Genomic DNA, 26,521 nt, shown 5'->3' on the forward strand with positions numbered 1-26,521 from the left:
AGTCCTGCTCCCACACTGTGGAGTGTACTTTCATTTTCAAAAAAATCCCTTCATTCCTGCCTTGCGTTGTGCGTTCTGTTCAATTCTTTGTTCAAACTGTCAAGACCCTCCACCACTAACAGTAACGAGAAAAAACTCCTTCTCTTCAGATCATGTTTGTGAGAGAGATGCCTGGAGCAGTCATATTACAACCCGGAGCGGGTAAGCTGAAGGCGACAGCCAATCTGCAGAGGATGGGGGAGCAGAAGGAAGGAAAGACTCCGGGTTTTAAATGACTTTTTTTTTTTTTTTAATGAAAACCAGTTTATTAGGAAGGTAAGGAATAAAAAAATGGGGTGGGCATGGTGGCTTACACTGTAATCCCAGCACTTTGGGAGGCCAAGGCGGGCGGATCCCTTGAGGTCAGGAGTTCAAGACCAGCCTGGCAAACATGGTTAAACCCTATCTCTACTAAAAATACAAAAATTAGCTCGGCATGATGGCAAGCACCTGTAATCCCAGCTACTCGGGAAGCTGAGGCACGAGAATCACTTGAACCCAGGAGGCAGAAGTTGCAATGAGCTGAGATCACACCACTGCACTCCAGCCTGAGCGACAGAGCGAGAGTCTGTTTCGAATAAATAAAAATAAGTAAATAAATAAAAATAAAAGAACGGCTACTCCATAGACAGAGCAGGCTGAGGGCTGTTGGTTGCCTATTTTTGTGGTTATTTGTTGATTATATGCTGAAAGGGGGGTGGATCATTCATGTCTCCCTTTTTAGAGCATATGGGGTAACTTCCTGACTTTGCCATGACATTTGTAAACGGCTTAATGACACTGATGAACCACTGTAGTCCTCAGACTTCTGATGTGAGATAGGTCTTTGTTATTTATGTCCATTTTGGCTGTGTGTTCTTACTGGCAGCTGAAAGCTTCCTAACTGATAGCCCATCCTTATACTACATAGGTTACCCAATGACGTGCGGTTGGGTCATAAGCCAAGCCTAAATTTTCAAAAACTTTAGGAGCTGGTTAAGAACACGGTAAATATTCAAACCAACTATGGTGGGAATATTTCCACCCCAGAAACTGGCAAATACTGCAAATCACGCCGTCCTCCAATCAAGAGTCAGTTGTTAAACATCTATCAGTACACAACTGGTTACATTTTTTCTAAAAAGAATGCTCCTAAAAAGCCATATTTATTAAAATGACATTGGCATATATCAGACTTGTAGAACCATTCTATTTTCATCTTACCTAATAACAAATGGATGAGCACATTTTAGCTTGATGTTGTGTGTCACCCCCAGTCACATCATGATGTGCCTAATGATCCGAAAATATTAATTTCATTAAGAGTGGTAAGTTAAAGGAAGCTGGGCATGGCAGCTCACACCTGTGATCCCAGCACTTTGGGAGGCTGAAGTGGGAGGATTGATTGAGGCAAGGAGTTCAAGACCAGCCCAGGTAACATAGCAAAATATCTCTACAAAAAATTTTAAAAAAGAAAAAACAAACAGCTACTTACTCCCAGCATAGCTGTAATAGAAATTTTAAAAATTAGCCAGGTGTGGTGGGACCTGCAGCCCCAGCTACTTGGGAGATGGAGGTGGGAGAATCACCTGAGCCCAGGAGGCAGAGGTTGCAGTGTGAGCTGAGATCAAGCCACTGCACTCCAGCCACAGAGCAAGACCTTGTCTCAAAAATAATAATAAAAATAAAGGAACCCTGTGATGAGTCCCATGTATTTGAAACCATCTTCCCCAATTTCCTACTTCAAATCTGTCTAGCTGGGTACCCCTGTATCATCTAAAATGAGTCGTCGACTCCTGAGCTCAGATTTATTGTGGTTTGTTTCTTACACTGGTCTGGGTTCTTCTGCTTTGTGCTAGACTCCCTGCTCCCCACTACTCCAGAAAGAGGACTGTTGCTACTACAGTCAGCTTTAAAGACATTTTATTGGTTATTGCTAGGTAGATTTCTCACTCTGCCTGGTTCAGAAGGCTCATACACAGGTTTTTTTCTTTTTTTGTCTGGAGTGGTAAAAAGGTGAGGTTCCTCCAACGAGGGAAGAGGCATTGACAGCTTTCATCTTTGGTTTGGCTCCTGATATGATTTGGATCTGTCCCCCCAGCAAATCTCATGTCAAATTCTAACTCCCAGTGTTGGAGGTGGTGTCTGGTGGGGGGTGACTGGATCATTAGGGCAGAGTTACCATGAATGGGTTAGCACCATTCCCCACTTGGTACTGTATAGTGAGTTCTCACAAGATCTGGTTGTTTAAAAAAGTGTGTGGCATTTCTCCCTCCCCTTTGGTCCTGCTCCTGCTTTGCCTTTCACCATGATTGTTTCCTGAGGCCTCCCCAGAAGCAGATGCTGCCATGCTTTCCAAACAGCTTATGGAACCATGAGTCAATTAAACCTCTTTTTTTTTTTTTTGAGATGGAGTTTCGTTCTTGTTGCCCAGACTGGAGTGCAATGGGGCAATCTCAGCTCACTGCAACCTCCAGGTTCAAGCGATTCTCCTGCTGTAGCCTCCCGAGTAGCTGAGGTTACAGGCACCCGCCACCATGCCCAGCTAACTTTTTTTTTTTTTTTGGTATTTTTAGTAGAGATGGGGTTTCTCCGTGTTGGTCAGGCTGGTCTCAAACTCCTGACCTCAGGCAATCCACCTACCTTGGCCTCCCAAAGTGCTGAGATTAAAAGCATGAGCCACCGTGCCCAGCTAAACCTCTTTTCTTTATAAATTATCCAGTCTCAGGTATTTCTTTATAGCAATGTGAGAACAGAGTAATACAGAAAACTGGTACCAGGAGTGGGGTATTGCTGTAAAGACAGCTGAACATGTGGAAGCTACTTTGGAACTGGGTAACAGGAAGATGTTGGAAGAGTGCAGAGGGCTTAGAAAAAGATAAAGATGAGAGAAGGTTTGGAACTTCCTAGAGACTTGTTAAATGGTTGTGACCAAAATGCTGATAGTGATATGAACAGAGGTGGCCAGGCTAACAAGATCTCAGACAGATGAGGAACTTAACTAAGAAATGGAGCAAAGATCACTTTTGATAAGCTTTAGCAAAGATTGGGAGGCCCTTTGTGCCATTGTGCCCCTGCCCTAGGTATATGTGGAAATTTTAACTTGAGAATGATGATTTTGGATGTCTGCTGGAAGAAATTTCTAAGCAGCAAAGCATTCAAGATTTAGTCTGGCTGCTTTTAACAGCATATGCTCAAGTGCATGAGCAAAGAAATGACATAAAACTGGAACTTACATTTAAAAGGGAAGCAAAGCATAAAAGTTTTGAAAATTTGCAGCCTGGCCATATGGCAGAAAAGTCCATTTTCAGGGGAGGAATTCAAGCCCACTGTAGAAATTTACTTAGTAAAAAGCAGCCAAATGCTGATAGTCAAGACAATGAGGTTAAGCCATCAAGACATTTCAGATATCTAAGAGACAGCCTTTCCCATCACAGGCCCAGAAGTCTAGGAGGATTGAATGGTTCCATGGGCTGGGTCCAGGGTCCTGTTCCTCTGTATAGCCTCAGGACTCTGCTTCCTGCATCCCAGCCACTCCATCTCCAGCCATGGCTCAAAGGTGCCTGGATACAGCTCAAGCTGGTGCTTAAGAGGCTGCAAGACATAAGCCTCAGCAGTTTCCACATGATGTTAAGCCTGCAGGTGCACAGGGTGCGAGAGTCGAGAATTGGGAGCCTCTGCCTAGATGTATGGAAAAAGCCTGGATGTGTAGGCAGAAGCCTGCTGCAGGAGCAGAGCCCTCATAGATAACCTGTTAGGGCACTGTGGAGGGAAAGTGTGGGGTTCGAGGCCCCACAGAGTCCCCACTGGGGCACTGCCTGGTGGAACTGTGAGAAGGAAGCCACCATCCTCCAGATTCTGGAATCATAGAGCCACCAACAGCTTGCACCATGCACCTAGAAAAGCCACAAGCACTGAACACCAGCCCATTAGGGCATCCATGGGGGCTGAACCACAGGGGTGGAGCTTCCCAAGGCTTTGGGAGTCCACCCCTTGTACCAGTGTGCCCTGGATGTGAGATATACTCCATAAAGGAGATTTTGGAGCTTTAATAGTTAATGACTGCTCTGCTGGGTTTCAGACTTGCATAGGGCCTGTAGCCCCTTTCTTTTGGTTGATTTCTCCCTTTTGGAATGGGAGTATTTACCCAATACCTGCACCTGTTTTGTATCTTGGAAGTAACTAACTTATTTTTTATTTTATAGGCTCATAGGTAGAAGTGACTTGCGTTGTCTCAGATGAGACTTTGGACTGTGGACTTTTTGAGTTAATGCTGGAATGAGTTGAGACTTTGCGGGGCTGTTGGGAAGGAGATGCTTGTACTTCGCAATGTGAGGACAGGAGATTTGGAAGGGCCAAGGGCAGAATGAGATGGCTTGGATCTGGTCCCCAGCAAATCTCATACCAAAATGTAATCCCCAGTGCTGGGAGGTGGGGACTGGTGGGAGGTGACTGGATCACAAGGGTGGCGTTTCCATGAATGCTTTAGCACAATCCCCCTTCAGCCCTGTGTAGTGAGTGGCCACCAGATCTGGTTGTTTAAAAGTGTGTGGTAGCCCCCATACTGGGTCCCACTCCTGCCGTGTAAGATGCCTGCTCTTGCTTTGTTTCCATCATGACTGTAGTTTCCTGAGGCCTCCCCAGCCATGCTTCCTGTACAGCCTGCAGAACCATGTGAGCCAATCCAACCTCTTTTTCTCTATAAATTAGAGAAATACCAGTCTCAGGTATTTCTTTTTTTTTTTTTTTGAGACGGAGTTTTGCCCTTGTTACCCAGGCTGGAGTGCAATGGCGCGATCTCGGCTCACTGCAACCTCTGCCTCCTGTGTTCAGGCAATTCTCCTGCCTCAGCCTCCTGAGTAGCTGGGATTACAGGCACGCGCCACCACGCCCAGCTAATTTTTTGTATTTTTTAGTAGAGACGGGGTTTCACCATGTTGACCAGGATGGTCTCCATCTCTTGACCTTGTGATCCACCCGTCTCGGCCTCCCGAAGTGCTGGGATTACAGGTGTGAGCCACCGCGCCCAGCCCCTATATGAACTCTGTTGCTCCTTCTGAAAGAAGGCTTGGCCATCTTTGTTTTTGTTTTCTTTCTTACTTTTTCAATGTTCTTTCTCTTCTTTTGTAGCAGCTGAGGCCTGTCCTGGCCCAGAAGGAGATGGTTTAGGGGTATTTATTTATTACCATGTCTTGTACAAACTTTTCTTGTGGTGCTGACAAGCATGGTCTCTGCTCCATTTAAGTAGTAAGATCTGAAACTCAGTGGGGGCTTGGGATAGCCTTTTGGCCTATTTTGTTCTGGGCTATTCAAGCCTACCTAGTTTAGACACAGGTGTTGTCACATTCAGCCTGTGACCTTGATTACATGTTGGGCTCAGGTTTATAATGTGCTTTCCAGGCACTGCTCTCCTTCTCAGGAAGGGGTTGCTGAGGCATGGTAAGATTGGGTTGGGTTCTGTTGGATCATGGGAAAATTTTCCTGCCCAAATATTTATCTTATTGCAAAGTCAAAATGGCCTGTAAACCAGAGTTCACTGTCCAGCTCCAGCCCTCCTCAATGTAGTAGTGGCTGGTGAACTGTGTTACAACACAGTAGATAAATTAGTTGTGGCTGCTTTTACCCCAAGGCTTAAGAATTCAGCCGATTCAGCCAGGCATGGTGGCTCATGCCTGTAATCCCAGCACTTTGGGAGGCCAAGGTGGGCAGATCACCTGAGGTCAGGAGTTTGAGACCAGCCTGGCCAACATGGTGAAACCCCATCTCTACTATAAATACAAAAATTAGCTAGGCGTGGTGGTGCATGCCTATAAGCCCAGCTACCCGGGGGACTAGAGCAGGAGAATCATTTGAATCCCAGCTACCCAGGAGGCAGAGGCTGCCATCAGCCAAGATGGCACCACTGTATTCCAGCCTGGGCGACAGAGCAAGGCTCCGTCTCAAAAAAAAAAAATTTTTGGCTGATTCACTTCCCAGTCATTTCTAGAGCTGGACTGTGTATTTCTCTGTGACCCATAAGTTTCTGAGTCAGAACTACCATGTGTCTGTGAACCGATGTGAATTTGATATGAACATCTCCAAGCTGCCAAAAAGAGTTCTTCCAGCTCTATGTGTTCTTCAATCATACACACTTTGGGACTCCAATGTGCCTGCTCTGTTAAGGGCAATGCTAGCCTACATTGGGCCTTTTTCAGTGGTGTTAGAAACTGACTGAGAGGGTGGGGGATCCACAATTTGTAGCAATTGCTAATTTCTATGATGTAAATACTCCCACCATTGTCCACTGAAAGCTACTATGCTGATGTCACTGAACATTGAGTTGGGAAGAGATGTACACAATTGGTTTTCCTCTGGGGAGCCAGCAAAAGCCAGCTGCAACATACCAAGGTTTTGCACATTTTTTAAAAGGCACCCCTGGTGGAGGAATTAAGAAAGATATCCCCTTTGGGCAAATTAGAAAAAGACATCTCTTCTGGGCAGAACTGTGCCACGTATATACCTTGGTGAAAAGGCAGGAGCCCCTTCTTCCACACATAGCTTGTTGAGGGGAATGTAAAGTAGATTTTTAAGACTATTCACCGCCTTAACTTTGTACTTTTGTACAGTGCAAAATCAGCACAACCTTACAAGGCAGTCATGCCTCTGATTCATGACCACCCTGTAGTTAAGTAAAATGGATGGAATAGGAGAAGAGAACTAAGTTACCTAGTAGCCCAAAAGCTGCTTTATGCAGATAATTATAGGATGATATTGCCAGTTGGAATATTAGTTGTTCTTAAAATTAATCTAATTAATAGAACGCTATTAATGCTAAAATGGGCCTCCAACTATAACATTCTAAGGATAGACATGATGTAGCTAAAAAGACTTGGGAAATGTGATAGCTACAATACTACATATTTAAAGTCCAACTCACTAAATATATTGATCTTTAGTGATTTAAATCCTAAAAATAGTCAAACACAGGGATAATGTGAATATTTAAATTTAATGTAGCTCTTTCCTATTTAACAAGCAGTTTTTTATAACTCCTATTTAGCCTACCAATTGTCCTGTGAAAGTTATCCTCCCCCGTTTTACAAAACTGAAAAAGCAGGTTGAGAGATCAAAAATTCAAGGTGACTCAGAAAATAATTTAAGGTGACTCTTCCTTTAAAAAAAAATACGTAATGGATAATATGCAACTGATTTCTTGTGAAATATAACAATTATGTTTTTAGATTTTCTTTGCCTTTATTTTAACTCAAGGTAAGCCCAGTTTAAACCTATACTTTTGTAATTAGCCAAATCGAATGATCATAATTCCAAGATGCTAAAATAGAATGCTACATAGTGATGCTGATACACTGTCAATTAGCTGGCAAACAGTGATGTGAATTTGCTGCAGGAAGATCATTCTGATTTAGATACAATGGAAAGATTTTAGATAAAATAGAAAAATTTTTAAAGAACTTCAACCATATCTTAAAACTTGATCTAGTCAAACTTATTCTGCATTATATTCAGTTGCTCTAATATACAGCAGGTTGATGCTAAAATAATGACAGAATTTGACTGGTCTAAATATACAAATACATTTCTCCCCTTATCTTTCTTTCTTTGGGAAAATAAGAAAAGGAAAACATTACTTGGTTTACTCAGAAAAGCAAGGAGAGCAGCATCTTCTCCTGGACTCCATAACTCTCAGCCTTCTTGCCATCCCAGGCGAGGGGTGCCAGGATTTCACTATACTGCTCCTTCACCGGAATGGGAAGGAAATGCTCCAGCTGTTTTCATCAGTGACATTTATTAACATGCTTCAAAAGTGACCAAAGTGTGCAGCCAGCACAATAGCTGAGGCAATCAACATTCTCTTAGTGTGAACTCCTCCAAAATACCAAATAAATAGGCTTAGGAATAACCCCAAATAAACTGTAATTTAACTTCACCCAAAATTACACATCCTCTACCTGAAGACAAAGTTACTGCTCTTCCCTGCTCCTATAAAGATACTAGCGGGAAGGGAGGAAGCTCAAATGACTCTAATTTAGAATTACAATCAGAGAAGAAATACTTCAAGCACAATAGAGACTTCCATTGAAGAGCCACATTCATTTTGGAATGTTTGTTTTGAAAACAACTCTTCTGGGGTAATTCAAAAGGTACTGAACGAAGAAACATAAAGTCAGTCCTGGGTTGTTTTGCAAAATAAGAACATACAATTGAGTAGACCAGATGGCAAAAACACACCCAATTACAATCTGAATGCTATATTTAAAACCTTTAAATTCTTAAGGCCTGAATATCAACAAACCTCTTTATATTTATGATCCTAAAAAAGACATTAAATATTATTAAACCCCCAACTTCCAAAACATAGAGAGACCCAGCAAACTGGGCTAGTGGTATGTCAGTACACAGTCACACATGACTAGACTAGACTAGACTAGAGATCTGAGTTTGCAACCCAAGTACAAGAGGCCTTTAGGAGCTCAGGCTAAGGGGAGGCACTTTATTCAAATGCATGGCCTGAGAGAAGAGGGAAAGTACCTTGTAATCTTAAACTATGTGGTCCATCTCATGCCCTTCCTCAAAGACAATCGAGACTAGGGTATCTCCTCTTAAACTGTCAGTTCAGAACAAAACATTTTGTTTGAAGCTAAATATTTGCTTCACTTGAGTGAAGAATAATTTAGCAGCGACAGAGAACATAACTCCTGTTTTAACCATGGGGAAGAGAAGAGAGAATGATAAAGTATCTCATTGGGGAAATCAAAAGATTCCTGGGTCTGTCTGGGTGTATGACATTATGAGCTTGATTCTTCAACCATCACTCCATTTGGTAGTCAGGAAGAAAATAAGTGTAGCTGCGAGGGGAACTGGAAAGAACTACCCTGCCCTTCTGCACCCCCGGCCAGGCCCACTAGCTGCGGTGCTGCGCGTAACTCCAGCTCCAGTGCTTCCCTCCATAGTGGAGGCGTAGCCCGGCTGAACCAGATGCATGCCCACAGTGTGTTTCTGGTTCAGAACCTGTCAGGAAATTCATGTCTGGGCAGAAAGTGTTCAGGTAATGGCTTCGGTTAGTAGATCTACCGGCAATTTGTCCCTTTTTTTGTTCCAGATCTTAAGGCAGAAACTCAATCTCAGCAGCTAGTTTCATCCTATTTTCTTCAGAAAGATTCTCCAATTTAGTGGAGTATACAAGAAAATGTGTGTGAACATTCACTCCTGTCCTCCCCAGACACATATATAGACATACAATAAGAAACATACGTACATATATACCCTAGGTTGTCAAGATAATGTATGATGCTGAAACACCTGAAAGGTTACTTTTCACTTAAAAATAAAATTTGATGAATTATTCTCCAAGTATGGATTTGGCCCTAGCAAATTTTTATAAATATAGTTTGAGAAGACAGCAACAAAGATTTTAAACAGAAGCTGTCTTGAGAGTTTTCCTGATAGATTTTGTTAACATGTATGTTATTTAAAACAGGCATATCCTTATGGATTATAAAAATAGAAATGTATATATTTGTTAAAACATATTCACAGCTTATGCTGGAATGGCTCACAGGAGAAATCACGGTTCATGCAGAGAATAAGAATTACTCAAGTAAATAAAAATAAGATTAGGTCCATAAAGGCAGAGAACTTCTAGACAGTAATCAGCTCATCTGGTTTCTCTCTGTAGGACGATCAAAAACATGAAAGGCGGTGACACGTAAACACACACAGACATACAGTTACATGAATTACATGGAAAGAATATAAATTAACCGATAAAGCAATGTGGAGTTAAGGTGCAAAAATAACAATCTTCATCCATTTTCTCTACTCCTGTGTTTTCAAGCATCACAACATGTTAAATGTCATGGGTAGCAATACCAACCCAGACAGGTCTGAATGTCTGTAGATTTTCTAACTGTTGAAAGTTAAAGCAAGATCCTTTGAGATCTATGATCACACGTTTTGGTAGAAACTGCAGATTTACAGAGATGACTACTGAGCAGTAGGTAGTAAATGGAGCCAAGAAGTACACTCTTGTCCATTCATCTTCCATGGGAATCAGAAAATTGGCTTCAATCACTGACTTATCATTTTACATAATCTTCACCCTGAAAAATAAAAGTTACCAATGTGAGAATGTTTTTAAAGTAAATGAAGTTTGATTAATCTGTTTTCAGATGCATGAATTTTTTTTTTTCAGTTTAGTATCTTCAGGAAGGCTAATTTTTTAAAAATACAGACTAAAAAGAAGCTGATTTGGCTTTTTCCATTACTTCAATTTAGATGAAGGCAAATGTTTTGTTTTTCTAATTTTTAAACATTTCAGTAGCTTTTAGGGTAGAAGTGGTTTTTGGTTACATGGGTGAATTCTACAGTCATAAGAGTCTAAGATTTTAGTGTACTTGTCAACCTAGATGAAGACAAATGTCATCTAATAAAAGTTATCAAAAAGCCAATTTCTTCAATTTTATAAAAAATATTTAAAATAGGCTGGGCGCAGTGGCTCAAGCCTGTAATCCCAGCACTTTGGGAGGCCGAGGCGGGTGGATCACAAGGTCAAGAGATCGAGACCATCCTGGTCAACATGGTAAAACCCCGTCTCTACTAAAAATACAAAAAATTAGCTGGGCATGGTGGCACGTGCCTGTAATCCCAGCTACTTAGGAGGCCGAGGCAGGAGAATTGCCTGAACCCAGGAGGTGGAGGTTGCGGTGAGCCGAGGTCGCGCCATTGCACTCCAGCCTGGGTAACAAGAGTGAAACTCTGTCTCAAAAAAAAAAATTTAGAAGATAAAAAGTTTATTCTGTGCTCCCAGAGGCTGGCCTTAAAAAAAGTTAATTAAAAAAAAGTTTGTAATGTTTCCTTATAATTATTTAAAGTACTCCCAGAGTAATCACAATAATGGAGAAATAAACATAGGATATATTCATTTCAAAGCCTTTCCAGTTTCTTCAACAAACGTTGCTGGGACAGCTAGATACTCACATGCAACATCCTACCTTACACCATATAGAAAAATTAGTTCAAAATGGATCAACCACCCAAATAAAAGAGTAAAAACCACAAAATTCTTAGAAAACATGAGGTGGGTAAATCTTCATAACTGTGGATTTGGCAATGGCGTCTTAGGTATAACACCAAAAGCATCAGTCACAAAAGAACAAAAATAGATAAATTGGACTTCATCAAAATTAAAACATTCTGTGCATCAAAGAACACTATCAACAACATGAAATGACAGCCTCAAGAAGGGGAGAAAATATCTGCAAATCATTTAACTGATAAAGGTTTTATAACCACAGTAAGAAACTGTTACCACTCAACAACAAGAACAACTCAATTAAAACATGAGTAAGGAACTGAGACATTTCTCCAACAGCACATGAAAATATGCTCAACATCGTAAGACATGAGGGAAATGCAAAGCAAACACAATGAGATACCACTCCATACCCACTAGAATGGCTATAGTTTAAAAAAAAATGGAAAATAAGTGTTGGTGAGATGTGGAAAAATTGGACAGACAAACATTGCTGGCGGGAATGTAAACTGTTTTGGCCACAGTGGAAAACAGTTTGATTGTTCCTCAAAAATTAAACACAGAATTGCCATTTGACCTGACAATTTGAATCCCAGGGATATAGACTAATAAATTCAAAACAGGTGTGCAAACAAATTCTTGTACACACATGCTCACAGCAGTAATATTCACAATATCCAAGAGGTAAAGCATCTGTCCATAAATGGATAAACAACTGTATATCTATGAATATTATTTGACCATAAACAGGAATTAAGTACTAATGACACACACTAAAATGTGGATGAACCTTGAATATATTATACTAGGTGACAGAAGCCAGACACAAAAGGTCACATACTATGTAAGTTCCATGTATATGAAATACGAATATACAGAATAGGTAAATCTACAGAGACAGAAAACAGAGTCATGGTTGCCAGGGGTTGGGGGAAGCAGGAAATGGGGAATAACTACTTAATGGGTTCAGGATTTTCTTTTGAGGTGATTAAATGTTTTGTAACTAGATAAAAGTGACGGTTGCACAACAATGTGAATATACTAAATGGCTCTGGAAATTTTCATGTTATGTGAATTTTACCTCAATTAAAAACAATCCTTACAGTGATGGGCTACTGTACTAGATATCCTAGACTAGGTGAGGACACGTTCTACCATTAAAGCTGTGTGATCTTGGGCACCTTACTCAGCCTTTCTGCTACTTCTTCATCTAGAAGTATAATTCCGCCAGGTGTGGTGGCTGACGCCTGTAATCCCAGCACTTTGGGAGGCTGAGGTGGGCAGATCTCAAAGTCAGGAGATCAAGACCATCCTGGCTAACACAGTGAAATTCGTCTCTATTAAAAATACAAAAAAATATTAGCTGGTCATGCTGGCACATGCCTGTAGTCCCAGCTACTCGGATGGCTGAGGCAAGAAAATTGCTTGAACCCAGGAGGTGGGAGTTGCAGTGAGCTGAGATCACACCACTGCACTCCAGCCCGGGCGTCAGAGCAAGACTCCGTCTCAAAAATAAAATAAAATATGTATAATTCCTTAACACAATCATTGGAGGAAATATTTAAGATAAATATAAATGAAAGTACTTTGTAAATCAAAATACAAATAAAAGGTAGCATTATTAACAAAAAGCTAGATTAGTGCCACCCCCATTTATGGACTAAGTCTATTAATAATAAAATTTCGATAAATGTATCAGCTGCTCTTTACAGACTCCATGCAAAATGCATTTTAAAATGCATTTAGGCCAGGTGTGGTGGCTCACACCTGTAATCCCAGCACTTTGGGAGACCCAGGTGGGCTGATCACCTGACGCTGGGAGTTTGAAACCAGCCTGACCAACATGGAGAAACCCATCTTTACTGAAAATACAAAATTAGCTGGGCGTGATGGCGCATGCCTGTAATCCCAGCTACTCAGGAGGCTGAAGCAGGAGAATCGCTTGAACCTGGGAGGTGGAGGTTGCAGTGAGCCGAGATTGTGCCATTGCACTCCAGCCTGGGCAACAAGAGGGGAACTCCATCTCAAAAAAAAAAAAATAATAACAAAAATGAATTTAGAATCTAATTGGAATCTAATACCATTTCGTTTTTTTTCCTTTTTTTTTTTTTTTGAGACAGGATCTCATTCTGCTGCCCAGGCTGGAGTGCAATGGCACAATCTCTGCTCACTGCAACCTCCACTTCCCAGGTTCAAGCAATTCTTGTGCCTTGGACTCCTGAGTAGCTGGGATTATAGGCACACACCACCATGTCTAATTTTTGTATTTTTAATAGAGACAGGTTTCACCATGTTGGCCAGGCTGGTCTCAAACTCCTGGCTTCAAGCAATCTGTCCGCCTCGGCGGGGGACTACAAGTATGAGCCACCATACCCAGCCAGAATCTAATGCCATTTCACTTGCTTATTAGTGTGTTACAAATGGCATCCACATTTTATTTAAAGACATACTCCAGCACTTCGGGAGGCCAAGGCGGGTGGATCACTAGATCAAGAGACCGAGACCATCCTGACTAACATGGTGAAACTGCCTGTACTAAAAATACAAAAATTAGCTGGACGTGGTGGCGTGCGCCTCTAGTCCCAGCTACTCAGGAGGCTGAGGCAGGAGAATTGCCTGAACCTAGGAGGTGGAGGTTGCAGTGAGCTGAGATTGTGCCACTGTACTCCAGCCTGGGGCCTGCCGATAGAGTAAGACTCTGCCTCCAAAAAAAAAAAAAAAAAAAAAAGACATACTAAGAAAAGTGATCGACAGAAACCCTACTTTGAGATACCCTCTTTTTTTCCTACTCTTTTGAGGCAGGGTCTCATGATGATGGCTCACTGCAGCCTCAACCTCCCCGGGTTCAGGTGATCCTCCCACCTCAGCCTTCTGAATAGCTGGGATTGCAGGCATGCACCACCAAGCTCGGCGAATTTTTGTATTTTTTTATAGAGATGGGGTTTTGCCACACTGCCCCAGCTGGTCTTGAACTCCTGAGCTCAAGCGATCTGTCCACCTTGGCCTCCCAAAGTGCTAGGATTATAGCCATAAGCCACTGCGCCCAGCCAGGATATCTTCTTATATATAAATTATCCCACTGTACTCACAGGAATTGCTATTAGCATCTGTCTTTCCAGCCTTGGTATGCCTGCTTGAGTTCTGCTGAGATTTGTTGTGCTCTTCTCCAGTGAGTAGGGCCTTTATTTCAGAAGGGATTTTTCCTTGGTCCATTGCCATGCACCACTGCTTGTACTGAAATATGTAAAACATCTTTAAATAAACTTTTACTCATCAGAGTTTAGGAACCACTGGTAGAAATGCCAGATATAAGAACTCCCATGGCTAGAGGTTAATCACGTTGGCTGCTGGGAATCCCACCCTCCATGGTATTACCTATTTGTAACTGAGGACACCTGTGAGATCTGCCATCTTTCAGATGGAGATAACTGCTGCTGAACTGTTTTGGATGTACTGGAGTGCTGCTCAGATTTAAAAGCCCCCTGTGCTTAAAAGGACATCTCCCCACAGTGTGCCACTAGTTAGAATTCATCTTTTTTTTTTTTTTTAATAACTGTCACAGTATTATTTCTACCCCCAAAATAAAGAAATAAATGTTAGTAATTTCCTTTCTCTCTTTAACAAGTAATCATCGAACATCTACTATCTACCAGAATACACACTAGGGACTTCGAGGGTCTACAAAGACGAAGCGGACCAAAGATTCTGCCCTCAAGTGGCTTACAATGCAGAAGGTAAGAAATAATTTATAGCATAGGTCAAATTCAACATATCAAAAATATCTACTGAATAGTATATATCTGGACAACATATACAACACTATTCACGTCCCTCTCTTCATGTTCCAACCTTATTGTCTTACTTCCTAAAAACCTGTGGAAGCCTGTCCCAGCTGTGTGATGATCACGGTATTATCTTCCTCTTCCGTCACCTCCACCCTCAGCTCACAATAATGGAGTTTCAATTATGTCTTATCTACTCTCTTTCACATCTTTACAGCCACTGCCCAAAGTCTGAATGGATGAACAAACAAAACATGTAAAATAAATTCACTTAAACACAAATGGCATGCTACGCATAGTTACATATTATAGTATTGCTCTGTCCACTTAGCAATATATTGTATCTTTCTACGTCAGTAAACATATGTGCATTGTGATTTTTACTGGCTACAAACTAGTCCAATATACAAATGTAGTAAAATTTATTTAACCAGTCTTTTATTGTTGTCCATCTGGGTTATTTTCCATTTTCTTTCCTCATCAACAGTCTCCCAGTTTAACAGTCACGTACACTCTGCACCCACCAGCAGTGTATGAAGATGTCTCCCTGCCTCCATCCTGGCTCACAGATTAATATTCTCTCCAATGTCTGCCAACTAGACAGGTGATAACTGGTATCTTCATATTTTAATGTATTATTTATTTGACCGTTAAGGTGATTTTTTTCATGTGTTTATTGACGCTTTCTTACCATTTCCAGTTCCTCTCTGAGGGCACATATAGCTCTCTCTCGACTGGATACCAACTCCTCCAAATACTGATATCTCAGCTTTTTTCGGGCTCGGCATTCTCTTGCACTCTGCCGGCTTCTCTCAAGTTTTGCTTTCAAGTCAATTTTGGCTGGCTTCCGACCACGTTTACCAGGCTTCTTTACTTTGCCTCCAACCACCTTCAGCAAGCAAGAGAAGAAATAATTTTTCCCTTTGTTCTGTGTACAGCAAAGTGACTATGGCTGCATATTAGCAAAGAGAACATTTACAAACAAAACATACGTGCAGCCTATGGAACTGAGAAAGCATAATCCCATCAGATGTCTTCTGGGTCTTCAAAAAGAAAAAGTAAAGCTATTGCTATTTGAAGGTGACATGATTTTATACATAGAAAATCCAATCCAAAAGAATTCTTGCCGCTCCCTGCCCCATCAAAAAACCTATTAGAGCTAATAAATGAGTAAAGCAAGGCTGCAGAATACAAGATCAATACACAAAAATCGGTTGTGTTTCTACACACTATCAATGAACAATCTGAAAATGAAATTAAGAAAATGACTCCACTTACAGTAGCCTAAAAAAGGATACAATACTTAGGAATAAATTTAGCATAAGGAGCGTAAAATCTGTGCACTAAAAACCATAAAACATCACTGAAAGAAATTAAGATCTGACAAATGGAAAGGCAGTACATGGTAGTGGGCTGGAAGACTTAATACTATAAAGAAAGCAATATTCCTCAAATTGATCTATAGTTTCAACAAAATTCCTATTTATCTCAGCTTCATTTTTGCAGAAATTGGCAGGCTAATCCTAAAATTCATATGGAAATATGAGGGACCCAGAACAACCAAAAGTATCCCGAAAAACAGGTAAACTGGAGGCCTCACTTTCTGATTTCAAAATTTATTAGAAAGCTACAGTAATCAAGACAGTATAATACTGGCAAAAGGACAGACATACAAATCAATGGAAAAGCATAGAGAATTCAGAAATAAATCCTTACATTTACGGTCAATTGATTTTCAACAAGGTGCCAAAGTGATTCAATGGGGAAAGAATAGTGTTTTCAATAAAGGGTGCTGGGATAGGTGGATGGCCACTTACAAAATAATTAAGTTGGATCCCTACCTTGCACCATATACAAAAATTAAAAATTGAACAAGCTGGGTACAGTGATTCACATCTGTAATCCCAGCACTTTGGGAGGCTGAGGTGGGAGGATCTTTTGAGCCCAGGAGGTCAAGACTTCAGTAAAGCCATGTTCACGCCACTGCACTCCAGCCTAGATGACAGGGTAAGACTCCATCTCAAATTTTAAAAAATAGAACAAAGGCCTACATGTAAAAGAGAAAACTATAAAACCTTAGAAGAAAACAGGATTTACTCCTTGTGACCTTGGATTAGGCAGTGGTTTCTCAGATATGCTAAGTACAAACTACCAAATTGTATTTCAAGAATAATCAAGATAAAAAGACAACCCACAGAATGGGAGAAAATAGTTGTAAATCATAAATATGATAAGGGACTTTTATCTAGAATACATAATGAACTCTTACAACTCAATAATAAAAAGACAACCCAACTTAAAAAGGGGACAAGGATTTGAATAGACATTTCTCCAAAGAAGACATACAATCATCAATAAGCAAATGAAAAAATACTCAGTATCATCAGTCATTAGGGAAATGTGAATCAAAACCACAAAATATATCACTTTACACCCACAAGGATGCTTATATAATAAAAAAGACTTGTTAATAACAAGTACTGGTGCAGATGTGGAGGAATCAAAATCCTCATACGTCGTTGGAGGGAACGTAACATAATACAGCCACTTTGGAAAACATTTTGGCAGTTCCTCAAAACGTTAAACATAAAGTTTGTAACCCAGCAATTCCAACCGTAGGTATATTCCAAAAAGAAATGAAAACGTGTGTCCACACTAGAACTTGTATATCAGCGTTCACAGCACTGTTATTCGTGATACCTAAAAAGCAGAAACAACGCAAGATGATCTATCCATCAACTGATGAATAGATAACAAAATGCAGTATATCCACATAATGGAACACTATTCAGCCATAAAATGGAATGAAGTACTGACACAGGGTACAACACTGATAGCCTTGAAAACATTATGCTAAGTGAAAGAGGACAAATACAAAAGGCCAAATACTGTATTATTCCAAATCTATAGAGACTTAAAGTAAATTAATGGTTGCTTAGGGCTGAGAAGGGGAAGAAAAAAACGGGAAGCGCCTGTTAATGGTCTCAGTTTCTTTTTTTCTTTTTTAAATTAATAGACTTTACCTTTTAACAGCTGTTTAGGTTTACAGGAAGATTAAGCAGAAAAGTACAGAGTTCCCATACTATTCCCCCCTCCACTCTCACAGTGCCTCCTATTATTAACATCTTTCATTAGGGTGGTACATTTGTTACAACTGGTGAACTAATACTGATTTATCAGTAGTAACTGACATCCATCGTTTACATTAGGGTTCTCTCTTGGTGTTGTATGTTCTATGAATTTTGATAAGCAGTATCATACAGAATAGTTTCATTGCTCTAAAATCCCCTGTGCTCCATCTATTCCTCCCTCCTCTGAAACCCTGGCAATCACTGATCTTTTTACTATCTCTATAATTTTGCCTTTTCCAAAATGGCTCCTTTCACTTAGCAATATACATTAAAGGCTCTTCCATGACTTTTCAGGGCTTGATAGCTTTTTTCTTTTTCTTTTTCTTGTTTCCTAAGAAACAGGATCTCACTATGTTGCCCAGGCTGGTCTCAGACTCTTGGGCTCAAACTATCCTCCTGCCTTAGCCTCCCAAGTAGCTGGAACTAAAGGTGCACCTAGCAACTCGTTTCTTTTTGCTGCTAAATAGTATTCCACTGGAGGGATGTACCATAGTTTGTTTATGAGAGTCTCTTCTTGGAGTGATGGAACTGTTCTGGAATTAGATAGTGGTGATCATTGCACAACTCTGTGAATATACTAAAATACACAGAATGAACAAATTAAAAGCGTGAATGTTATGGTTTGTGGATTACCTTTCAATAAAGCTATTATTTTTAAAAGAAACACGGTTACTTAGTTAACTTGAAAAAGCAAAAGGAATAGCTGAAAGGGAAGAATCAAGGTAGCACAGACACAGAACTTATGAAGAGAATGAGCATTCTGGAGGGGAGGGATCAAGCATAAGGTTCTAACTCATGAGTTTTAAGGTTGAGAATTAAGATAAAACTGGACTTAATCAAGTAGGGGGGTTGCTGATAATTCTAAAATTAACCATTACAGCAAAAGACAAAATAGAAACCAGTTTGCAAAGGCCTGAGGAAATTATGGATAGCCTAAGCTTCACAGTCAACAGGGGTAACTTCCACAGAAAGAGAACACATAACTAGAGTTGCACGCTCTTTAGGAGTTAACTGGGGCTTCTTAAAATGAGGAAGCCTCCAGCGCCCCACATTTAATCCTATTCCAAAGATTCCTGGACTGTGTACATCCCATTTTTCAGGACAAACATAATAAAAACATAAATTCAGGGTGTGTGGTCAGAAAGCACTCATTATGAACAAGGCCTTGAGTCAGGCACTCTACATGCTATCTCCTGTTATTTCACACTACCTCAGATGAGGGAAGAACTATCATCCTCATCTTTTCAGGTCAAGAGGGGCACATTAATTCCCTTATTCAGTGACCCTTTATTAAATACCCACATTATGCCAAACACTGTAAAACTCCAGAGATAAATACAAAACAATAGGATACTTAACCTTGATGCATTTAGACCAGTGAAAAGCAGCAGCCATGAAATAAACAATAACATTGCAGACAGCGGAATATCAATATAGACAAGAATGCTGGTGGTGGAGGGATATGTATACATAGACACACACATGGATATGTCAGCTCTTCATTTTATAGATGACCAGATTTTAGTCCAGAGACTTCCATCAGAGCAGGGACTAGAACCCAAGTCCCCAGATTTGTAATATAGCAACCTGTCAGAAGGTCGTCAAGCATACCTATTCCCACTCTCATCTTAGACATGACTCATTAACCTGATCATATAATTCCCTGAAAAAGCTCTAACACTGACAGGTGCATTAAATGCACTGTTGTACTCATGCTGTATAGTCATTCATTTAACGCAATTCACTTTTATATTAGACACTCACTTAAGGGTTGTGCTGAGGTTAACTAACAAACTTTTTCATTTTACACCTCACTGAAGTTTCACCCTATTATTGCGACTCTCCATGCCCACCACTAAAGTCACGCCAGTGTATTCCTTTATAAACCTCTGATTTCTCTCTTCTTCTCCATTCCTCCTGACAGTGATAGGGGGCAGAAAATTCTAGACAGAAAAGGGTGGGTTCCCAAACAAAATCCATCCTCAAGCCAAAAAGCCTGAAATGGCAGCCCAAAATAACTTACATCCCTATTTTTCCACTTGAATGTTGCCTTTTTCTAAACCACCCATTGCTCTGCCCCACCCCATCCTGTGCCTATAAAAACCCCAGATTCAGCCGGTAGATGAGACGATAGCTAGATGTCAGAGAGAAGCAGCTTGACTTCAGAGGAATGGACTGATTGTATAACTTCAGAGAACAGTCTGGCCAGAGACAGCTAGACTTCAAGGGAAGATTACCTACCTGTCCCATCCCCTTTTCAGCTCCCCTTCCTGCAGAGAACCACTTTCATCGGAAATAAAATCCCCTGAATTCATCATCCTTCAATTCGTTTGTGCAACCTCATTTTACCTGGACACTGGATAAGAGGTTAGGAGCCACAAGTGCAGCTGTAAAAGGCTGTCACACTGGTCCTTTGCCCTTGCTGGTGGAGGCCAGCTGCCTCACATGAAAAGGCAAATGGTCCACCGAGCTATTAACAGTTGAGACATCCACAGACGGCAGAACTCAACAGAGCATTGTAACACTCCCTCTGGGGCTTTGGAAGTCTCAGGCACCCCCCTACCTGGATGCTGCATGGGCCTGCATGAAGTTCACTATTGCCAGCATCAAAACGGCCGGCCAATTCCAGCGCTCATTCACTCCAGTTCCCTCTCTCATTTGCTCACATGCTCCCTCCTGCAAGGAGTTGAGAGTGGTAGGCTGAGTATATGAGGCACCCCTGTCGCAAATCCCACAAAACAGTCAGGGAAATATCCTACTTCACTAATACCCCAACACTAGTCAGAGCACTACTCACAGATTATTACGACAGATTCCCAGTGCATCTCCCCACCATCTCTTCTTTTCTACCCCACTTTCCTTGTCAATTCACTTTCCAAAGAGCTGGCAGATGAACCTTTCTTTTCATAACTTTGTTTGTTTGTTTTGTTTTTTGCTTGGTGTCTGTAACCAAATTTATCCCTGAGCCTGAGACACAGGAACAGGGCCCATGAGTCACAGTGTTTCTGTGGCAGCCTTCTGGGCCAGTGCCTACCATGCGAAGGGCAGGCACTGAATTTGACACGGCTGCCTTTTCATAACTTTTGTGTGTTTTTCTTCACTGTAAAAAAGTAATACCTGATCATTGTAGAAATAAATTTTCTCTAACGGCCCCTGGTCATGTCACCCTCAAGTTCAAGAGAACACCTCTGGCTCAGTACTACTTACTAAGTCACCATATACATTATATTCATTTCTTGAGGCTGTTGTAACAAATTACCATAAATGTGGTGGCTCAAAGCAACAGAAATTTATTCTCTGGTTCTGGAGGTCCAGACTGGAGCAGTCTGGTAGAGCTGCATTCCCTATGGAGGCCATGGGGAGAATCCATTCTTTGCCCCTCCAGCTTCTGGTGACTGCCAGCATTCCTTGACTTGTGGCCGCACCACTCCAATCTGCCTAAGTGGTCACACGGGTTCCTCATGTGTCCATCAAAGCTCCCTCTGCCTTAGTCTTATAAGGACACTTGTCCTTGAATTTAGGGCCCACCTAGTTAATGGAGGATAAGCTCCTCCTCTCAAAATCCTTAATCACATCTTTTGCCATACAAGGTAATATTCACTCTTTTACCACATAAAGTGATAACCACAGGTTCCAGGGATTCAGACTGTACATAGCTTTTTAGGGGCTACCATTCAGCCCACTGCATCCAGGATTCCCGCCTCAAGTCACTCTTCTCTTTCATTATCCCCAGCAGGCACCCTCTGTATCAAGTCAAACCAGTCTCCTTAGAGACCACTGGCCTGCACCCCATTGCCCACATTTCTAATTAGAGCTACATTTCTGTTTTCCCTCTAACCCCCACCATCCAAAAGGGCAAATCTTGTTTCCTTTTGTTAAAATCAGCTCTAGCCCATTTTCTCTGAAGCTCTCACTGACCACCATCCTCAGTTCTTAAGTCATTTTTCTTCAAAGTTCTGGAACACAGAGTTAATATCACACAGAATTGATATGCTTTGATATAGATATATACACATATATATATTTTAGTGGAGTCACACATTTTTCTATCTCCCCTAGTAGTCTGAGCTCCTCAAGCGCAAAAGCTATGTTTTCTACTTCTTTTGCAACCTCCATAGTATAAAGCACAGAGCCAGGCATTTAAGAGATATTTATTAAAAGATCGATAATTTAATGAATAAATGAGAGAGAAAAATTGGCAATATTTTGAAAGTGATTTAAATTACTACTACTACCACCAACTTTAAAGAAGTCGTTAAAAAGCAATGCTCCCTCTCAGGGATGTAAAATCTGAAAACCAATTAAGAACTCTTCTTTTATCACCCTTTTTACACTTATTTACATACTGATTCTCTAAGTACCGTGACTAATAAAAGTTTCAAGCTGTTAAGGGTTAGAGAACTACTGTATTTACATGAAGAAGTGCCAGGAGCCTCAGCCAAAGAGGAAAACAGGAGGGCTTGTTTTGTCTTTCTCTTAAAAACGAGAAGAGAATAGTTATCTCCCATGGATTAAAGAAAAATAAGATAAATATGAATGTGGCTAGCCACTGCTCTTTACCACTTTAAAGAAAAAACAAAACAAGCAGCAGTATTTTCATTTGGTGTCAGGGCTGCCATAACTTCCTTCACGGCTGTGGGTTAGGCTTTTTCTCTTATTTGCCAGGTCTACAGAAAGCGGCAAGTCTACTCACATCTTCCTGTTGTTAACTTTCTACCAGTTTTTCTAGTCGACAGGAGAAAGACCAAGTAGGCATCTTCAGCCTGAGAGTTCTGCCTCTCCTCTCTCAACCCCTATGCCTTCCCCCATCCCGCAAATGATTAGTCCTCTTTTTAAAAATCTCTTCACCCTTCGATTGATGGCATAACAGCCCTGTCTTCTGGTTCTGACATCACTGACTTCTCTTTTCGGTTTATTTTGCTGAGTCCTATTCTTCAGGAATCTTCTGATCACTTTAGAGTTCTCCACCGCTCTCTTTAGCTCTATTCTCTCCACTCCTTATCCTTAAGGGATTTTACGCAGCTGCATCAACTGCAACCTACATTGTAAAGTCTCTAATACAGTCTCCAGTCCAGGCTTTTCTTCTGTGCAAGCTAATCACACCGGTGATAAAAAAGACCAGGATTTGTTTAACTCAGTATGTGCTAAGTTCTTTTGGTATGAGTTCACACATACATTAAATTCTCACAATAACTCAATAAGGTCCTTATTAACACACCCAATCTGTATCTGAAGAAAGTAATATCTAAAGAGATTAAATAATCTGTCCAAAATCACCACAGTTAGAAAATGTGAAAATGAGACTTGAATTCAAGTCATATACTAAAAACCATGTTCTTTCATAATTGGACCATCTGCCTCTGGTCTTGTCCCAGTTCCTACATATTCACCCTAATCTGTTCTCCATATAGCCAGTGGCATTTTTCTTCAAAAACACAAATTTGATTTTGTCACCTCTGCTTTAAAACCCTTCAATGGCTCCCCAACATCTATGGCCTTGGTTTTATTTATTTATTTATTTTTTTGAGACGGAGTTTCGCTCTTGTTACCCAGGCTGGAGTGCAATGGCGTGATCTCGGCTCACCGCAACCTCCACCTCCTGGGATCAGGCAATTCTCCTGCCTCAGCCTCCTGAGTAGCTGGGATTACAGGCACGCGCCACCATGCCCAGCTAATTTTTTTGTATTTTTAGTAGAGACGGGGTTTCACCATGTTGACCAGGATGGTCTCGATCTCTTGACCTCATGATCCACCCACCTCGGCCTCCCAAAGTGCTGGGATTACAGGCGTGAGCCACCGCGCCCGGCCATATGGCCTTGGTTTTAAAACCTCACTACACGTAAGAGCCACTCAATTGGGAAGCTTATTAAAATTCAAATTCCCAGACCCAATCTCTATAAAGAATCTGGTTCAGCAGGTCTCTCCCACACTGAAAGATACTGACCCAAATTTCTCAGCCTTGTCTGCCAAGCATATTGCAGTTTGGTCCCTGCTTATCTTTCATCCTTATCTCTGACCACACCACTACTTATGCTTCATGCTATAGTTCACGGTTAACAAATTACGGCCCCACTGGCAAGCCAAATACAGCCTGCTGCCAATATTTTTTTCTCCCGCCCCGAGACAGTTTTGCTCTTATTGCCCAGGCTGGAGTACAGTGGCGCGATCTCCGCTCACCGCAACCTCTGCTTCCCAGGTTCAAGTTACTCTCCTGCCTCAGCCTCCCGATTAGCTGGGATTACAAGCACTCGCCGCCATGCCCAGCTAATTTTGTATTTACAGTAGAGACGAGGCTTCTCCATGTTGGTCAGGCTGGTCTCAAACTCCTGACCTCAGGTGATCTGACCACCCAGGCCTCTCAAAGTGCCCGGATTACAGGAGTGAGCCACCACACCCAGCCCAGTTTTTGAAAATAAAGTTTTATTGGAACACAGCCATGCCCATTCATTACATTCTGCTGTGGTTGCTTTCATGATACAATGGTAGAGTGGAATAATTCCAACAGAGACCATATGGTGTGCATGGCGCTTTACACAAAGTCTGTTGATCCTTCTCTAGCTGTATCAAAATACTTACTTTCCTGTGCAAGATGCTTTAGTAGAGGATATTCCATCTTTCCTGTTTTGGAGGGGACTCCAGTTCTTTAAAGATTCATTCCTACTCTGTGAACCCATGTCTGACATACCTTGACAGTTAAGCATCCAATGTTAATGCCCCAAAAGAGCTTTGCTTCTATTGCCCTCATTTTCTACCTCACTGTACTGTAATTACTTTTCTATGTCTGCCTCACCCAATAAAATATAAGCTCCCTGAGAACAGTTACAAACTCATAATCATCTTTGCAACTCCACTGCCTAGCACAATGCCTCATATGTATTAGGTGTCCAACAAATGTTGGATGAATCAATAAACTTTTCTGAAAATCCGAGAGGACAAAACATTCTGAATAAGGTTATTTAAACCTAGATTTCAACTGGTTTCTGTGGTACTTAAATTACTCCTTGGTGGCCAGGTGTGGAGGCTCACACCTGTAATCCCAGAACTTTGGGAAACTGAGGTAGGCAGATCACAAGGTCAGGAGTTCAAGACCAGCCTGGCTAATATAGTGAAACCCTGCCTCTACTAAAAATACAAAAATTAGCTGGGCATAGTGGTGCATGCCTGTAGTCCCAGCTACTCACAAGGCTGAGGCAGGAGAAATGCTTGAACCTGGGAGGTGAAGGCTGCAGTGAGCTAAGATCACGCCTTTGCACTCCAGCTTGGGCAACAGAGTGAGACTTTGTCTCAAAAAAAAAAAAAAAAAAAAAAATTACTCCTTGGTTTCTGAACTATCTGTAGAGGTACTCAAATTGAAATGTGCATGTAACCTAGACAGGAAAGGAAGGTAGCCTTTCAGGCATGATGGCTCATGCCTGTAATCTCATCACTTTGGGAGGCCAAGGTAGACAGATGGCTTGAGCTTGGGAGTTTGAAACCAGCATGGGCAACACAGTGAAACCCCATCCCTACAGAAGATATTTTAAAATTAATCTTCTGTAGTTGGGTTTGGTGGCAGGTGCCTGTGGTCCCAGCTATTCCAGAGGCTGAAGTGAACCATGGGAGGTAGAGGCTGTAGTGAACCATGATTGCGCCACTGCGCTCTAGCCTGGGCAACAGAGTGGGACTGTTTCAAAAAAATAAAAGAAAGAAAGCACATTAATATCGACTGTGCTTAATTAAGAGATTAAGCACAGTCGATATTAATGTGCTTTCTTTCTTTTATTAAGAGATTTGCTTAATAGATGACATGGCTCTTCTGTCTTGGTCTTGTAGAAAGTGTTGATGTGAATAAGAGGACAGGAAAAGTAGAAAATGTCTGGGCTGCAAGGCATGGCCCAAGAAGGTTGCTCCAACTGCAGCGGAGGATGGTTAAGGAGCCAAAGGAAAGAATGTCAAAGAGATCTTTTTGCCAAATTAAAATTTTTTTTGAGAACTAGCACTACTTAGAACTGGAAAGAAAAAAGATTAAGGAAAAGATTAAGGAAAGAAAAAGATTAAGGTTAAAAGATTAAGGAAAGTGTAAGAAACCTCATTTCCAGAAAATCACATAGAGCGCAAGGTGGAAAGGAAGTATGGAGGGAAATGGTAGCCCACGTTGGCATGCTGTGGCCAGTCACCGGCCGACTCCTGCATTGGTCCCTCAACTGGATCTTGACACCTTAGGCTATTTCAATGTATTCATGTGTTCATTCAATAAAGTCCAACATAAAATAAAAATGAGAACCTTCTATCTATGATCAAAGCCTCTGAAAATAACACATTTCTATTTTTTTCTTTTTTTGGGGGGATAGAGTCTTACCCTGTTGTCTGGGCTGGAGTGATCTCAGCTCACAGCAACCTTCACCTCCTGGGCTTATGCGATTCTTGTGCCTCAGCCTCCCTCCTGAGTAGCTGGGATTACACACATGCACCACCACACCTGGATAACTTTTTTTATTTTTTGAAGAGACAGGGTTTCACCATGTTACCCAGACTGGTCTTGAACTCCTGAACTCAATCTACCTAACTTGGCCTCTCAG

General features: G+C 41.3%; 1 protein-coding gene, 1 long non-coding RNA gene and 1 other non-coding gene across 3 annotated transcripts in view; 1 reads left to right on the plus strand and 2 right to left on the minus strand.

Moving 5' to 3' along the window:
• On the plus strand, positions 1-15,436 carry LOC118144077 (uncharacterized). The gene is made up of 3 exons (XR_004728550.3): positions 1-201; positions 14,676-14,784; positions 15,320-15,436. It is a non-coding gene; the product is annotated as an uncharacterized LOC118144077 (long non-coding RNA).
• Positions 6,988-26,521, minus strand: part of CREBL2 (cAMP responsive element binding protein like 2) — a 25,426-nt gene continuing 5,892 nt past the window's right edge. The window contains exons 2-4 of the mRNA XM_002752131.5: positions 15,524-15,721; positions 14,140-14,284; positions 6,988-10,118 (exon numbers count right to left, since the gene is read on the minus strand). Coding sequence (XP_002752177.1) covers positions 10,114-10,118; positions 14,140-14,284; positions 15,524-15,721 — 348 coding nt within the window. The 3' untranslated portion in view covers positions 6,988-10,113. The remainder of the gene's footprint in view (positions 10,119-14,139; positions 14,285-15,523; positions 15,722-26,521) is intronic.
• Positions 20,901-21,034, minus strand: LOC118144680 (small nucleolar RNA SNORA5). Its single transcript, XR_004729430.1, has one exon. It is a non-coding gene; the product is annotated as a small nucleolar RNA SNORA5 (small nucleolar RNA).

Source organism: Callithrix jacchus, chromosome 9, assembly GCF_049354715.1.
Source record: "Callithrix jacchus isolate 240 chromosome 9, calJac240_pri, whole genome shotgun sequence".
NCBI lineage: Eukaryota > Metazoa > Chordata > Mammalia > Primates > Cebidae > Callithrix > Callithrix jacchus.